This window comes from Pieris brassicae, chromosome 2 (genome assembly GCF_905147105.1).
Source record: "Pieris brassicae chromosome 2, ilPieBrab1.1, whole genome shotgun sequence".
NCBI lineage: Eukaryota > Metazoa > Arthropoda > Insecta > Lepidoptera > Pieridae > Pieris > Pieris brassicae.
Genome location: NC_059666.1, coordinates 22672024 through 22688252, shown reverse-complemented (window position 1 = coordinate 22688252; position 16229 = coordinate 22672024). Strand labels below are relative to the sequence as shown.

General features: G+C 38.9%; 1 protein-coding gene across 2 annotated transcripts; it reads right to left on the bottom strand.

Annotated features, from left to right (window-relative positions):
• Window positions 1-5218: 5218 nt before the first annotated feature.
• On the bottom strand, window positions 5219-15932 carry LOC123717565. Of its 2 annotated transcripts, none has more exons than XM_045673636.1 (8): window positions 15628-15932; window positions 12350-14753; window positions 10562-10820; window positions 9803-9919; window positions 9148-9257; window positions 8133-8265; window positions 5707-5948; window positions 5219-5635 (listed from the first exon to the last, which is right to left on the bottom strand). In XM_045673636.1, exons 1-8 carry the CDS (start codon window positions 15740-15742, stop codon window positions 5539-5541), a joined length of 3477 nt encoding a protein of 1158 aa, XP_045529592.1. In that variant the 5' UTR covers window positions 15743-15932; the 3' UTR covers window positions 5219-5538. The 2 variants fall into 2 exon arrangements, with proteins under 2 accessions (XP_045529592.1, XP_045529602.1); XM_045673646.1 differs by lacking the exon at window positions 15628-15932 and adding an exon at window positions 15318-15353.
• Between the last annotated feature and the right edge of the window lie 297 nt (window positions 15933-16229).

The window sequence follows — 16229 nt, the reverse complement described above, 5'->3', positions numbered from 1 at the left end:
CCGACTCCGAGACCACGCTGAGATTGAAGTCAAAGGGAAATTAAATGACGTAAATAAAAACAATATTTTTCAGAGATAGATAAATCATTAAATTAGCAAGAGCCTTTAAAATTTTGCTCCATCTAACCGAACTCGACTGGTCGGGTATGACTATACACACATATATCTACATCTAGAACTGACTCGGGGGAAAATAAATGTCTTGAGACTGTCATATGAAAGAACGGTGGCTGTACATACTGGCCCAGGCATCAGCAGCCAGCTAGTCTATTTTTTGTTCAAAGTCAAGGTATCTCCACCCTAAGGGTGGCTTTTGACGAGTATGTACGGCCGCCATACAATGAAATCTCCCAATTATAACATAACAATAATTTACAACAGTGTAATAAGTCTAAGATTAGGTAGTAGGCGTAAACAAATTGCTGTCACTTGAGCCAAGGGATTCAGGATATATGTCTCCCATATGACGTACTTAAGGATAAAAACATACAATAAAAGTTATAAAACATTTTGTAAGCTTAAGTCTAGTGGTCAGCGGACGCTTTAACGAGATACGTACGTAGCTCGTCTTAACATTACGAAGTCTTGGACAAAGCTCTAAAAAGGCATTGCCACAATTGCAACTTATTTTATGCACATCAATTATTCGTCTATCATTAAAAAACGGATTTAAAATGGCCGCACCTATCTTTCGCATATTAGATTGCGTTTTTCAAAAACGACGCACTGTGCCGCCTAAATATGATTGGTTTAACACTGTTGGCCAATCACAGTCAAGCGACGCGACCTGAAGTTTTATTTATAAGAGTTCTTATCGGCCATAAGAGCTGCCAATTTTATTTTGCTTTTCTAATTCATAGAAATAACGATAGATTAACATCAATTTTAACATCAAAACACATAATGCATTCTCAACTGCGTTCAAGCTAACAGTTCGCCGTGCCATATTAGAAACACTGCATAGGAACAAGTTACACTTTCCAAAATATATTCCTTGAACGAGCTAAATGGTATAACGAAACACTGTCGGTTTTTAATTAACGATAAAAATTAGAAGGATTTCCGGTGTAGAAATATATCAAAGGTAATCTACCAAAGAGCCTTGAAAAATTTCAAAGGTGGTCCTTACATCCACTCAATCTCATCTTAAAGTCAGAAAAGGTCAATTTTTGTTCATACAAAAATAGTTAATACGGTAGAAAGATTATAACTATAATAATTGTAAAAGCTTCGTTTGTGTTTCTATAAACTAATTAATCAATTTCGTATATTTTCGGCACGTAAATTCGCCGAAATTACATGCCGATACCAATATTGATATAACTAGTGGCAAGTGTTCCGTACTTAGACAGTTAAATTAAGGCGGAATTAACTAGGTCCGTATTTCCGTATAGCCTAATAAAGATTTAATCTTTAAAACCAGAGGACCTTGATACAATCTTTCCTTTGTATATTTTAAGAAAGTGTTACGAAAATATGATTGTCAAGAGTCTCGTTAATTAAAATTAATCCCTGTAATTTTAAAACTACTCTTAAAATTATATTTATTTAAAAACAGATTTCGTGATACAAGGCTAATGAAATAAGGTGAACTACACACTTGTTCAAGAGTTGCCTATTTACTGCGGAAGCCAACCAGAGCCGTTATTATGTAAAAAGCATTTGAAGTTCTTGGAAATCTTCCAGAGTCTACACTTTAAGTCTCCATTACAATATTGAATCGTTTCGTACGAAATGAAAGTTCTGTATGATAATTGGGTAAAAATGGTTTGATATTTTCAGACAAATTAACAGACTAGATACACTCTTAACCCTGATGTCGTGCATTCATCTCCCGGCAGTGTACAATATTTGTATTACGCGAAACTAAAAGGAAGGCAAAATGAAAATGATTCAGGAAACGGAAGCAATCTGACGTCCAAGACCCATATAGAGTTGTAGCGACATTTGTTTATTAGGACAAGTCGACAAATTAGGTAATAATTATGTGAAAGATTGTGGAAATCAATTTTTTTTTTTTCAAATTTATTAAATAAACTTTTGAGTTTAAGTAACTTAAGGCAACCTAAACGTCTTATCTCATCAGCCTTGTATATTACGTATTAAATATGAAATTATTTATTAAATAGAAACGTAGCGAACAATTTGGACCAAACTGGATACTCACTATTGCGACACTTTACATAAGAAATATATATATATTAACACTCCTCTGCATAAATATCAAATCAGTTAACATAAGGGTTAACCCGGGCAACAATAGCCAGGAATAACTAAAACATTTTATAAGATATGAACAATTTTAAACGTACGTTCAAATTAAACCCGTGTTGTTTGATTCCTGTCAAGTGTCACGGTGTGTACCCAGCCTATTAACTTTAAATTACAAGAGAAGGTAAATATGGGCACCGTAAAAGTATCACCCGTAGCCATAACTATCGTTATGCACTCAGCTATATTTAAAGCCCTCATCGTAACCCTGCAATCTTTCATTCATACTCACCCGTAATAGTAGAAAATACAGACTACCAAAAAAACTACTATCTACCGATACGCCGCGTTACTCGGACATTTTACTAGAATTTAAAAAAGTTCCATTAACTTAAAAGATAATAAAATGTTTTCAGTTTTTGAGCAATTTTTCTAATTCGTCCTCGACTTAATAGACAAAATCAACGCATCGGTACACATTCAGGTTATCATAACTACAATACACTAACAGTGATACCTCACCACCTACCCGATGTACATAAAATTCTTACATAATACAACAGTTAAAAGGTGCTGAGCGACTTTAGAATGAGCAACAAACGCGGCCATAGACAATTTTTTAACTTTGGATATAGACAATCTCACGGGGGCAATCCAAAAACCTGATGATCCTCTGCATCCAATTCAGTCGGTGGCTTATGTCTGAGCGTGGTTAGCAAGCAAACATCTAGAGCAGACTTTCCGTTTCCACCGGTTTCTGTGCAGCGCCACTCCTTTACCAGTGAGTAGTTTTGAGGTCGACCAGTCTTTCATTTGATCGGTCAGCCTCTCTGATCTTTTGCCTTCTGGAGTCATCACGAGCAGATTCTCCAAATTCTCATCGCCTCTGCGTTTAATATGTACGAAGTGAGTAACTTTTAACTGTCGTCAAAATTCTATATAAAATATTAGTTGAAAGTAAAATTAATAAAGTTATATTATAAACTGTTAGTATATAGACTATAAAGGAATAGGTAAAATAAAGATTTTAGATATTAAAAGAAATTAAAATCGGCACTCGTTCCTAAAGTCGCTTCTCACCTGAAACATTACAAATATACCAAAAAACTAACTACATTTGTACGGTACCGTCAACTGTACTTATATCTTACACAACAATGGTCAAACGTATAAAGTGATTAAAGTGCGTCATTATTATAGATAATGTATATCGACTACGTGGTATTAAAATAACTATTCTCGTGAACGTACACAACATACAGTCAAACCTGGGTGAGTGACTCCTAAAGGTGCGTACGGATTGGGCGTACCCTAGTACGCGTACTACGTTTACTTGTACTCAGTTTACGCGTACTCAGTTTACACGTACTCAGTTTACGCATACTCAGTTTACACGTACTCAGTTTACGCGTACTCAGTTTACGCGTACTCAGTTTACACGTACTCAGTTTACGCGTACTCAGTTTACGCGTACTCAGTTTACGCATACTCAGTTTACGCATACTACGTTTACACGTACTCAGTTTACGCATACTCAGTTTACACGTACTCAGTTTACGCGTACTCAGTTTACACGTACTCAGTTTACGCATACTACGTTTACGCACACTCAGTTTACGCGTACTCAGTTTACGCACACTCAGTTTACGCGTACTCAGTTTACGCATACTACGTTTACACGTACTCAGTTTACGCATACTCAGTTTACACGTACTCAGTTTACGCGTACTCAGTTTACACGTACTCAGTTTACGCATACTACGTTTACGCACACTCAGTTTACGCGTACTCAGTTTACGCACACTCAGTTTACGCGTACTCAGTTTACGCATACTACGTTTACACGTACTCAGTTTACGCATACTCAGTTTACACGTACTCAGTTTACGCGTACTCAGTTTACACGTACTCAGTTTACGCATACTACGTTTACGCACACTCAGTTTACGCGTACTCAGTTTACGCACACTCAGTTTACGCGTACTCAGTTTACGCATACTACGTTTACACGTACTCAGTTTACGCGTACTCAGTTTACGCACACTCAGTTTACGCGTACTCAGTTTACGCGTATTCGGAACCTGCAGCTACGCGTTCACTGTTGGGGTACGCGTACCGCGCGAGCCAACTCGAGCGCGAGCCGATCGTCAGTCGGTCTTTTGTCGCGCGTCAAAGAGGACGCACGGGGCCGGCTACGCTACATTTGAACGGCAAAATGAATAAACACGCGTGTTCTTCGAGTTTTAATAATGAAACTATTATCAGACTGATTCAGCTTTATGAACTTCACCGGGTCTTGTGGGCACACTAGTTGATTATCGAAATAACGATTTACGCCAAGATGCATGGAGGGCGATTTCGAATAAACTGAAAATTCCAATGGGTGAATGAAAAAAAAAGATGACAATTTTATTAGCAACTAATAGAAAAGATCGGTCTGGATCGATTGACCTCGCGTACAGGTTCGCGGAGGTCCGTACGGGAGCTGTACGCGTAACCTGTGAACGCGCTATCCGTACGCACCTTGAGAGGACTCATACTCGTATGAACGATAGTACTTACCGGCTCCCGTCCTATAAGAGACATTGACACTTTCTATAGATGAGAGACGGACTCCTTCGGGTGCTCACAGGGTTGTGAGAATCCTCTTTGAGAGAAATGAGATCGCGGTCCCTGGAGCTCCCGCTTATCCAGGTTTGACCGTGACGAAAGAACCCGTAAAAATAATACATTACCGTTGAATTCGGTAAATTTGTGTCATATAATTGTGCGCCATTCCGGCCTACGCGTAGCGTATCGCCGTCTCTTTCTATCGAATCCTTTTTACGCTATGATGAAAAGGGACACACGGTCCTCGTCATCAAAGCCGATAATAGTGTAATAGAGGTTTATAAACTAAATGTTTTAACAATAAATTGTGGTCCGAGGTTTTGTGACGTCATTAAATTTAATAGCTATTTGGACACAATTGAGCTACAGTTGAGCTGTTTTTTTTTTAAAATAACAATGATAACCTGTTTAGGTCGAAAAAATGGATTTCGACGCTTACGTAATATTAAATATTTTATAGAATCTTGTCATACGACACTTACTTAACCTATATATCTAATTTAAAATAAAATATAATTACATATAAAAAAAAACATCGGTAACTTGGGGCTCCGCATCCAAACGACTTTACTGAACATCAACATAATCGAACGGTCCATAGCCGAGCCTCCTTTGATCTGGACATATATAAAACAATATATAATACAAATTACCCAAACTTCATAATGAAAACCCCGAATGCTAATTAGTTCACATTCATCCTCACGGACGAGACGCTCAATCCGTGGACCTAGCCCGAGAGCTGATCTCGTCCGTCAGACGGTGTTTGGCGGTGACTTTGGCGGCCAGCAAACCCAGGTTCAGCTCGTAAAACCTGGAAATGAGATTTGGTCTTCGAGTAACTGTTTTTCGCCTTTCAAATGACTTCCGGGAGCGGAGACTCACGCGAGGCCCCTCTGCTTGAGGCGCTGGATGACGGCCGGCTTGACCTTGGGCCCCGCGGGGCTGTGCTTGCCCCTTCCGGTGAGGAAGAAGAGCGTGTGGGCGGTGACCCCGTTGCGGCCGTCGATCTCCTTCAGCTTCCTGATGTGGACGTCCAGGAACAGGTCCAGGGACTGACGGGCCTCGGCCACGCGGCAGTGGTGCAGGTCTATGGTGGCGTTATTCTTGCAGCGTTGGGCGTTCACCTGCGGAATCGTCGTATATTGAGCCGCGATCGGAAATATATATAGAAAATGTATTACGTAATATTCAGCTCGAACGCACACTAGAGGGCGTCGACACCGCTTCTAATAACGTAACCATACACAAACATTATACGTAAGCACAACTTTAACTTTTAAGCTATAATACGCCGAGATCTAAGTTAATGTATTTTTGTGTATATTTGAAATTACCTTTCGAACCGTGTATACAACCAAAACTTTCGGGGATTTTATTGTGGTTCGATGACGCTTTTGACGTCGGAACAGGTGCGGCAATGCAACGAGAGGAATCTACCAATGAAGAAGGTTGGTCGATGGTTACTAAAAGCAGGACAAAAGCGCCGACCGCGACGCAAAAGAATGTGAGAGCGGCACCTGGCACCGCTGCAATTGTGCTGACTTTGCCTAAAGAAGCCGAAGGTAAGGGTGAAACCAACGCCGCTGCCCTAAAAGAAGCGCGGGCCAAAATAGATCTAGAGGATGCTGGCATTGAGGGTGTTAAGTTTCGGCGAGCGGAAACAGAAGCCACTGTAACTCAGATCCCCGGAGCTGGCAGAGGGGAAAAGCCGAGACTTTAGCCAAGCGACTCGAAACAGTACTGAGTGACTGCGGAATCGACATTACACGGCCCGTCCGATGCGCCCAAGGCCGCATCTCTGGCCCGGACGACTATTTACAGCGGATTAACTGCGCGAGGTGAATGCGGCAAAGGGAGAGTGCTCGGCTGATCAAATTAGGATCAGCCGCATACGACGGGGCAGATCGAGTCTTGGCGCAGCCTGGAGTATCTGTGGTGGCCCGGTAGAGACCGCCAAGAAACTCTTAGCAGGACGATTCTTCTTCAGTTGGCTGGCGGGCGATACTGATCGTAGCCAACTGTTTTACGGTCAAGCCGATCACGGGCCAGCCTCCTGCAGCGCAAAACCCAAGTGCCCACTCTGCGACGAGGCCGGTAGGAAAACGGATCATAAGCTGGGTGGAAACGGGTGCAAGGCTCCCGGTGTGAGGGTACGACGACGACGACGTCTCCGCGTAACAACGCGCGTATGGAGGTCACGGAAACCGCAGCAAAATAACATGGCCCTACGGTTTCTCCAGAGCAACTTTAACTATTGCACTGCTGCGCAGGACCTACAATCCCAGAGTCTGGCGTAGTGGAATATCAACATTGACAACCCAAAGAAACAAACTGGGTAAAACTTCGACGGTCTGGCCGCCATTATCGTTACGCCGGCAGACGGCTCGCCCTGCATTGCCCAGTCGGAGGAGGCCCCGGCTATGTGGCAGCATGTTGGGTGTTGAGTGACATTTGTATCGCTAGCACTCACGTCTTCCCTGATGGCTGAAATTGAGGCCTCACTAAACGAACCGGGAAGTCTGGTGTAATGGAGTCACCGGGATCTGAACGCAAAGAACCAAGTGGTCTTGGGGTTTTAGTGGGTATACACCGTCAGCGATCGCGCCGGTTGGGTGTGCGCAATGCATTTTCCCAAGTAAAAACAAGAAAAAAGAAGATGCGGCAATACAAGTATTTGGCAGCTCGGGTAACAAACGCGTGGTCCGTCCGTAGTCCTGATCGGGAAATTAGGTCTCGAATTGAAATTGCTCGAATTGGATCTTTCGACAACTGTGACAACATGTGAAACTGTTCGTAAACTCTGTACGGCTGTGAAGCTTGGACAATTAAAGAAGATATCCGGCGGGGCATAGAAGCATTTCAAATGCGATGCCATCGTCGCATGCTTCGTATGAGCTGGATCCAGAAGGTTCTTAAAGGAGTCGGAATGTCATATAACTTACGCAGAACATTAAACAACGAAAAGTGGCGTACCTGGGCCACGTGTTGCGCCATGACCGCTACCACCATCTTTAATTATATACAGGGTAAATGTTGTATGGGTAGAAGAAAAAAAGCATTGGCTTCGCAACGTCAGTGGACGGTTACAGCGATTGCAGAAGAGTTGCTGCATCTGGCACATCACAAGACCCGCTTCGAGAAACTGACGTTACGTTACATTACCTCCAGTAATGGAGAAGAACTCTGAAAGAAAATGAGAAGTCGGTTCTATGGTGGGGGCGGTAGGGCGTGGTGTCATTACGTGTGTCAGATTATTTTAGTACAGAAATGGTTACCATGGTAACCGTAAGTAAAGCCAAAACACTCACGTAAACCAGCGAGTTGGCGGCCCTGCTGTTTGCCTGCTCGTGGAGCGCCGTGTGCATGGCTCCCAGCTCCGAGTAGTAAGAGGCCACGGGCAGCATCCCGCGTTGGATGTACTCCTGCGCCTTGCGGTAGTTCCTGGAACCGAAGGCCTCTTCATTGTTCTCCAAGTTCAATAGCCGTACTTTTGTCACGATTGTAGTACGTAAAGTGATGATTTATTTCTCAAGCAGAAACTAGAATGTAGGCAATGTACGTAGGGATGTATGCGTATACAAAATTTTCCTCTTTAAACTATTTCTGTCATTCGTTACTTAAATTGGAAATCTGTATTGAGCACAGCCAACTTGTGAAGAAGTAAGATTCAGCTGACGTTAAATGTCAAAATTTATACCAGAAAATGGTTTTTATATCCCAAAACTAATTAAGGATTGACAAAAATGGAATTTAGTATGGATTCATTAGTTACCGCAACATTTTTCTATGGAGACTGAAAATCTTTCCACTCCCGCTTTGATGATGCGACGAAATTGAATGGACCCATATATAAGGCTCTTTGACAGTGTAAACAATAGTGTTATCGAAAGTAATTTGCATGTAACATGGCAATTTTTGCTAACTGTGACGGTTTGGTGTCACATTCTTGACTTATAAAAATTAGAAAATTCTACTTACTAAAGTAGTAACTTTTACGAGGTACTTGAAATGATTAAGGTTTAATTGAAACTTTTGAAACCATATCACAATATATCAAATCGTTTCGTAAAAATCAGAAAGAAATATATTTTTTGAAGCAACATTCTGATAAAGTATATTGACAAATCTAGAATTTACTAAATGTTGAACTTTTTTGGCTATATCTTAATTTGTTACATATAAATAAATAAATAAACAAAAGCGACGAATGGCTATTACGTATCTACTTCCGAAATCGTTCAGACCAACGTGGACGGCGAAAATACCTAAAACGACTCGTTCGAATCGCTGCGATTTCTGGGAACTAAACCGACAAGCACTTACTTTTCTCGCACTGCCAGATGACCATTCGCCTCTTTCCTGAATCGTTCCACGTCTGCCATCGTTAGGTTCGGTTCCATCGGAAGTAACGGCCATTCCACTTCGGACAGAGCCTGGAATGCCCGAGACTAGCGGTTAGTTAAAAAAGCATCTATTGAAGATGATAGTTTGGGAAATTAGACATAAAAAAAGAACTACTCTTTTAAAAAAAAGAACTACCCCATAGTAACTCAGTAACACACTGATCTACAAAACGTCAAAGAACTAAAAAGAGTAATTGCAGAAGACTGGGAACGCGTTCCTCACGACGTAATTAAAAACATCGTTGAAGGACTACCGGAAAGATTGAAGCTGGCAAGAGGTCACAATCGTTATTGGTTTTTTTAAATTATAAACCGTATTTGATTTAAATTTAGAAAAAAAATATTAATTTACACGATTTTGAGTAAATAGACTACGTCAGCAATAAATTTTCATTAAATTAAATTAAATCCACGTTAGATCCTAAATGTTCTAGTTTTTCTTTATTATATAACACCCTATGTCAAGTGATATAGCTGTACATGGACACTCAATACCAGAGCGCTCGCGAGTGCGTCACCGGCCTTAGGTGGACGATTTGCATATTTAATAATAATGATTTTATTTACTGAATTACCTTACGCTGTTCCTCAACCAAACGCTTCTTTCTCTCCATCTCTTTCTCCATAACGAACTTATTGACGCCATTCTTCATTTCTACAATGTTGGACCTGCCCGTCGACATTAAGAGGGCCTGACGACAAACGACAGGTTAACTAAACAGACATGATTCACATCTATTCATTCCCAATTTTTGGAGCAAATCTCTTCCCTGTGTGTATATTCTAGAAATGTCGTTAATTCGTTCACAAAAACATAAATATTCTTAAGTCATCGGGAATGGGCCACCGTCGAAGTAAACATGGGGAGAATCAGCCCAAAATTAAGCTGGAATTGTATAGGAAAAACGCCTATTGTATGAAAATCTAAATTTATAATGTTTTACCAAAAACATTCAAAGATACTAGAGTTTTAAAAAGCACCGAATTTATGACTTTCGGAAAAAAAAATATTATTCTATTAACGATTATTTGAGTGGAACATATATATATATATATTTTAATAATGTGGTAATGTAGTGATATAATATAAGAATTGACTAAGATGATATAATTAATATTGTGATATAATATGTAAAATTCTACCTTTTCATTATGTTAGACAGATTTGCACGCCATTATGTGTGGCAGAATATGTGAAGTTTATAATGTTTTTACTTCAGTGTCAAAGTCTCTACGTAAGTCTCCAGAACCACCTGGTCTCTGACATACATCTTTCACCTATCATTGAAATGGCGTTGTCATTAAAACGTTCCTCCGATTTTAATGAAACATACCTCTACAGTATTTCGAAAATTGTTGTCGTGCGCCATCAAGAGCTCCGACAAAATATCGGGAGCCACGTCCGGGAATAGGTTGTAGAGTTTCTCCCTCGTCATCTTTGCCGCCAAATCTGGTGGCTCTCTGTTGCGCCATTCGGCAATGTCCTTTTGGTACAACGAAAGAGCGAAATCCAAGTCCATGATCTCTTTGAAATCCGGAACTTCCGGCTCCTTGCCGTTCAGGAGCATTTCCTCTTCTTTTGCAACTAGTAACCTGTTGATAAAATTAACTAAAGAAACGAAACGAGACTTATGAAAGAGAACCTCGCGGTAGTGGGCTGATCAATTATTAAAAAAAAACATTTATGTGTTGTGTATGTTTTAGAATGTGTAGATTCTAACATATACTGTAGATAAACATTATATATGATGTGGTGAACTTTAATAAATAGATGAAGTACAATTACCCACACAGATTGCCTCTTAGATCAAATACCCACGTATTTCATCTAAGAGGCAATCTGTGGCTAACACTGAAAATGTATAGAACTGGCCAGTTAGAAACATTACTAATGAAAACTCTTTTGTAACCTAATGTAGCATATTGCATTCATTTGTCATTTGTTTTTGAAAATTAAATCTAAAACTCTTGTTACACGTGAAAATGAACGTAACGCGAGAATTTTTTAGGTTTATTATGACTTTCCTTGTGGGCTTACTCAACAACAAAGCTATGATATTGTGCGATTAGCATTTCTTAATGAAGCTCCATCTCGTGCCACTATTTACAATTGGTTTAACGAGTTTAAGCGAGGCAGTAGCAATGCTGATACCTATGAGGGACGTCCTTTAACAGCGACTACTGAAGATAACATCAGTGTTGTGCGACGCATGATAGAGGAAGATAAAAGAGTGACCTATCAGCAGATGCGGGCAAGCCTAGGCATTGGTATGAGTCAAGTACAAAAAATAGTACACGAACATTTGGCGTCAGGAAGCTATGTATCAGATGGATTCCCCATACTTTAACCGACGACCAGAAACACCTTCGCGTTGACTGGAGTCGCCAAATGTTAGATAAGTTCAATGGCCGTGACTTAAATGCTGTATTTGACATCGTCACAGATGAAGAAAGCTGGATATATTGAAACAAACCCGAAACCAAAAGACAATCAGCTCAATTCCTTTCGAGGATCGTTCAACTAAGGTAAAGAAAGGAAGAAGTCAAGGAAAAAAGTTGATTGCCGCATTTTTTGGTCGGAAAAGTCATTTCGCGACAGTTGTGCTAGAAGATGGAAGGACAGTTACTGCAGACTGGTATGTCAATTCGCTGTTTGCCTATTGTCTTGGAAGAAATAAAAAGAGGATCTTCCTTTACCACGTCAATGATTTAGCGCAGTCCTCAAAACGGACAGTTGAATATTTGGCTATTGCAGGTGTCGAGATATTGAGTCATCCGCCATACAGTCCTGACCTGGTGCCCTGTGACATTTATTTATTCCCAAGAACTAAAGATAAAATTTGAGGTATTCGCTTAACGAGCGCTGAAGATACGGTGAAAGCGTACGATAATAATGCCATAGAAGAGACCCTATTGAAGAATGGGCCCACTGCTTTTCTCAGTGGTTCCATCGAATGCGACGTGTGTAGAGAGGAACAGAGATTACTTGGAAAAACAATAAAAGTATTGGTAACTTTCTACATTAAGTCGTTTTTCATTTTCTAAACATTTTCAGTGTTACCTAGGTACCAGGGAAACGAACTTTACTAAAAAGACTGAGAGAATTTGTAAGGACCACAAACCTGGCGAAATCTGCATCCTGTTCGATCATTTCTTGGCTTTGTTTCGAATCTTTCTCGATCTGATGCATCATCGACTCCATCCACAAGGCATTTATTTCGTTTAAAATTGTCACAGGCACGTCCAACTTTGGCTCAATATTTTCAGGGTACTTCATACCTTCTCTACCGAAAATCCCGTCCAACTGTTTTATAAAATCCATTCCGACATTAATGTTAATAGATTTCACGACATCACACGAAGAGCCGGCGTCGTCGTCGTCCGATGTGTCTGACTGCGATATCTCGTCTCTTGCACTATTTGACAAGCCAGAAGTGCTTGGCAAATTGGCAGTTGAGTTGGTCTGTGGATTTTCTTCTTTTTCTTGTGTACTATCAACAGTTGAGCTCGCGCATGGTTCGCCATTACGTGCGTTTTTCATCTTTAAGTGATGCTCCGAATAATGATTTTCAGAAATGACAATATTTTCTTCAATTTGACGCTTCAATTGTAATGAAGCGTCAGATACGGCTGCATCTTTTCGTGTTCTTTTAGGTGTCGCTTTTGGCGTATTTTCCGCGCTGAGTTTTGTGACTATGGGGTTGTTTCTCTGAATAACAGGACGATGATCAGGTATAATGTTATATGCGGCTAGGCACTCGCACTGCTCGACGTTTTCTGCATCCTCCTCATCATCCGATAGGGCCTCCTCTTGAATTGAACAAAATTGATTATTGGTCATGCCATCTATTACAATTTCGACAGCCCAGTTAACATCGCCACAACAATTTTCAAAAATATCCCTTAGTTCTGTGGAAGGAATATTGCTAAACATCTTCCTAAAAGCTTTGAAATGCTGTTCCGCATTTTGACATCGAAAGGGTTCCATAGAAATTATTTCATTACTCGTGGTAGTACTTTTGTCAAGCATTCTCTTTATAGGTATTTTTTCTTTTTTCGCAATAGTAAATATATTTATGTCCCACGGTATACCTGAAATAACTTTGTAATGGTCTTTCACATGAGAGAAATCCATATCCCCTGGTTCAATACATGTACTTCTTGATGTTTTTTCTGGGGACAATGTATCCTCTGTAACAATCTCAGGGGGGGTTTGAGTGTCTAATGTTAGGAACCTGCTCCAATCATTTGAATGTACTGTAGGGATTACAAGTTGGTCAGTAACAACTTTCGGTGATTTCTCTATTTGCCTTTTTCTCTGTGGTTTAGATGTTGAAGCTTCAGCAATTCCAGGACTTGTTGTTGCTTTTTCGGCATTTAGTACTGCAAGTTTCTTAGTTTCATCCCAGTTTTCTCCGTTATCCCATTCTTGCTCTAGTTTTTCAATCTCTTCTAAACGTTTTTCAATATCAACACAGTCCGTAGAAGATGCAGTAGCTTCTGTTTTAAGATTGGAGCTGTTGATAGCTGATATCTTTTCAATGTCACAATTGATATTTAAAGGATCTGAAAGCTTTTCTTCAGATTTTAATACACAGTTTTCAATTGAATGTGAATCAGGGACTGAGGTTGTAATATTTGAACCCTCATTTCCTAGGGTTTGGTTTTTGCCATTATTAAATTCACTTTCAGCAGATCTGGTACTGGGAAGGGATGCTACTATGGGTGGCAACTCAGGATATTGCCTCAAAACTGGTGGTGTTAATTCTGCTGAATAATGTAATCCTAAACTCTTCATCATTTCTTCACCACTTATACCCTCCCGCATATTATCCACCATTCGTTTTATTGTATGAATTGGTACATTATGAGAATTTCTTTTAAACAGTTGATATGCATTTCTTGCCCAACGAGTTTTGGGATAAATAACATGTATAAAATAACCATTGCAAACTCCAGCCCTTACATAAGGTTCCATCTCCCATGGCTCAATGTTAGTGTTGTCAATGATGATAGGACTTACTCCTCTTGTCATTGCTCTAAATGCTCTACATTGATTCCATAAATGGGCATCTGGTAGCTTATACTTATCAAATCGATAAACCCCTCTTAACATGAAATAATCATCAGTACTAAGTAAATGTGTGTTAAGATCATTTATTTGTGTACCACCAATAGTCTTATGTAGTATTTCACGAGCTAGGTGTGTCTTGCCACAGCCAGGTGGACCCCTCATTAAAAGTAAAACCCTCCAACCATTATTACATTGGGTCACTATTTTGCTCACATCATTTATACTATTTATTCCGATTTGTGTAGTCTTCTTTGCATTTTGTGAATGGGTTTGCACATTTTGAGATATATGAGAGTAAGACATCTTTGATTGCGTAGTATTCATATTATTAGAAGTCTCAGCAACAGGAGTAAAAGTATATTCATCATGAAATTGTGATGGCTGTTGTGACACTGATGCTTCAGTATTTATGTCACCTATGATACTCATAAGTGCATTGGCAGATTGCTTAACTAAAACAAACAATAGTTATAATTTAACCAATGTTGCACATATGTATGTTCTTGTTGTTGATACTTTTGGGACTGGCAAAACACAAACATGTGAAACTTATGTCTTTTAAAATAATAACTCAATATTTATTACAATAATAGGTTCAAGGTTAGTATATGTTGAACAATATTTGAATCATACAGCATAGAGGTATAGCTAAAATTTAAAAACAAAATAGGAATGGGTAACATAATGCAAATCACACACTTGAGTACATTCTTAGAAGTATATCATGTAACTAATTAATATATTATAGCTATGTACTAATATATTTAATACAATTGCTATAAATTGTTTCTTGTTTTTGTGTAACAAGTTGGCTAACCAAAATAATTATATCAAGATCAACAATTTACTATCATAAGTCACATTTTAGTTTTCATTCGTAGTTTTAAAAAAATAGGTTTCATAGTAAACCCTCTTTCTCAAAGTCTTTAAAATTAGCAAACTCCTATATTTATACACATTACAGAAAATGAAGTAAAAAAACAAAATATCACATGGAAATTCTATAAGAAACTTACAGTTATAAGAGAGTAAATTAACTCAGTGGATTGAAGCTCATGAACTTCTGTACAAGCCACATAAACAGTCTAAACAAAGAAATCAATAACTTGTGATCATGTTATGTTGGTATTCCACCAACTGTTGAAGTAACATGAATCTATATGAACATGATATAACTACTGAATGAACTTTATTCTATGTACTCGGATGTATACTTTATTCTATGTAGTTCGGAATAATTATCAAATATATGAAGGTTAAAATAAATAAACAATATCTAGCTTCCTATGGCCATCAAGTTTTAGAACGAAAGAAACATTAACTTACGATCTCCATTATAGCTAATAACAACAGCTGCAATTACATCTCTTTCAACAACGCCACTAAAAGTATTGAAAAGTTTATCAATAATATCGCCAAAAATCGTCACATCGTCTTCCATACTTGCGAATTTGTATTAATTGAAGTAATAGGTCTATAATTAAAATTACTCTGAACATAGAGTAGGTAGTAAATATATTTCTCGAGGGCTGACTTTTTTGTTCTGTTCAATCTTTTCCGCCTCTAATTTGATAAAGATTTATGATTGTATCACTGGTATTTTGTAACTTTTAGACGGTGCTATCGCTGATTTGCCAACAACAACATTCCTATTTAGTCTGTGACTGAAGGAATATTGTTATAATGTTTTTGCTGTATCTATAATTCAACACCCTAATGTGACATCTGCATTTTAACATATTTTGCATTTATTACGAATAAATGCGACAATTAATTTTTGTAATAAAAAAATATTATAACCGCTAGTTATGTAACCAAACATTAGTTAAGTTACCTAAATATGTTTTAGTTAATGTTTAGAAGGGCAAACCAAATGTATAATTTAAGAGCCCTTTAGTTTTTCATACACTCATAAATTGTAATATAAC

Bases quoted from the DNA above. Each gene is read 5' to 3' on its own strand.
- LOC123717565 (XM_045673636.1), bottom strand. From the start codon at position 15,742: ATGGAAGACGATGTGACGATTTTTGGCGATATTATTGATAAACTTTTC. The intron at 9,258-9,802 runs GTAATTCAGTAA...CGGGCATTCCAG, and splicing joins TGGTTGAGGAACAGCGTAAG to GCTCTGTCCGAAGTGGAATG. The intron at 5,949-8,132 runs GTGAGTGTTTTG...ACGATTCCGCAG, and splicing joins CCGCCAACTCGCTGGTTTAC to GTGAACGCCCAACGCTGCAA.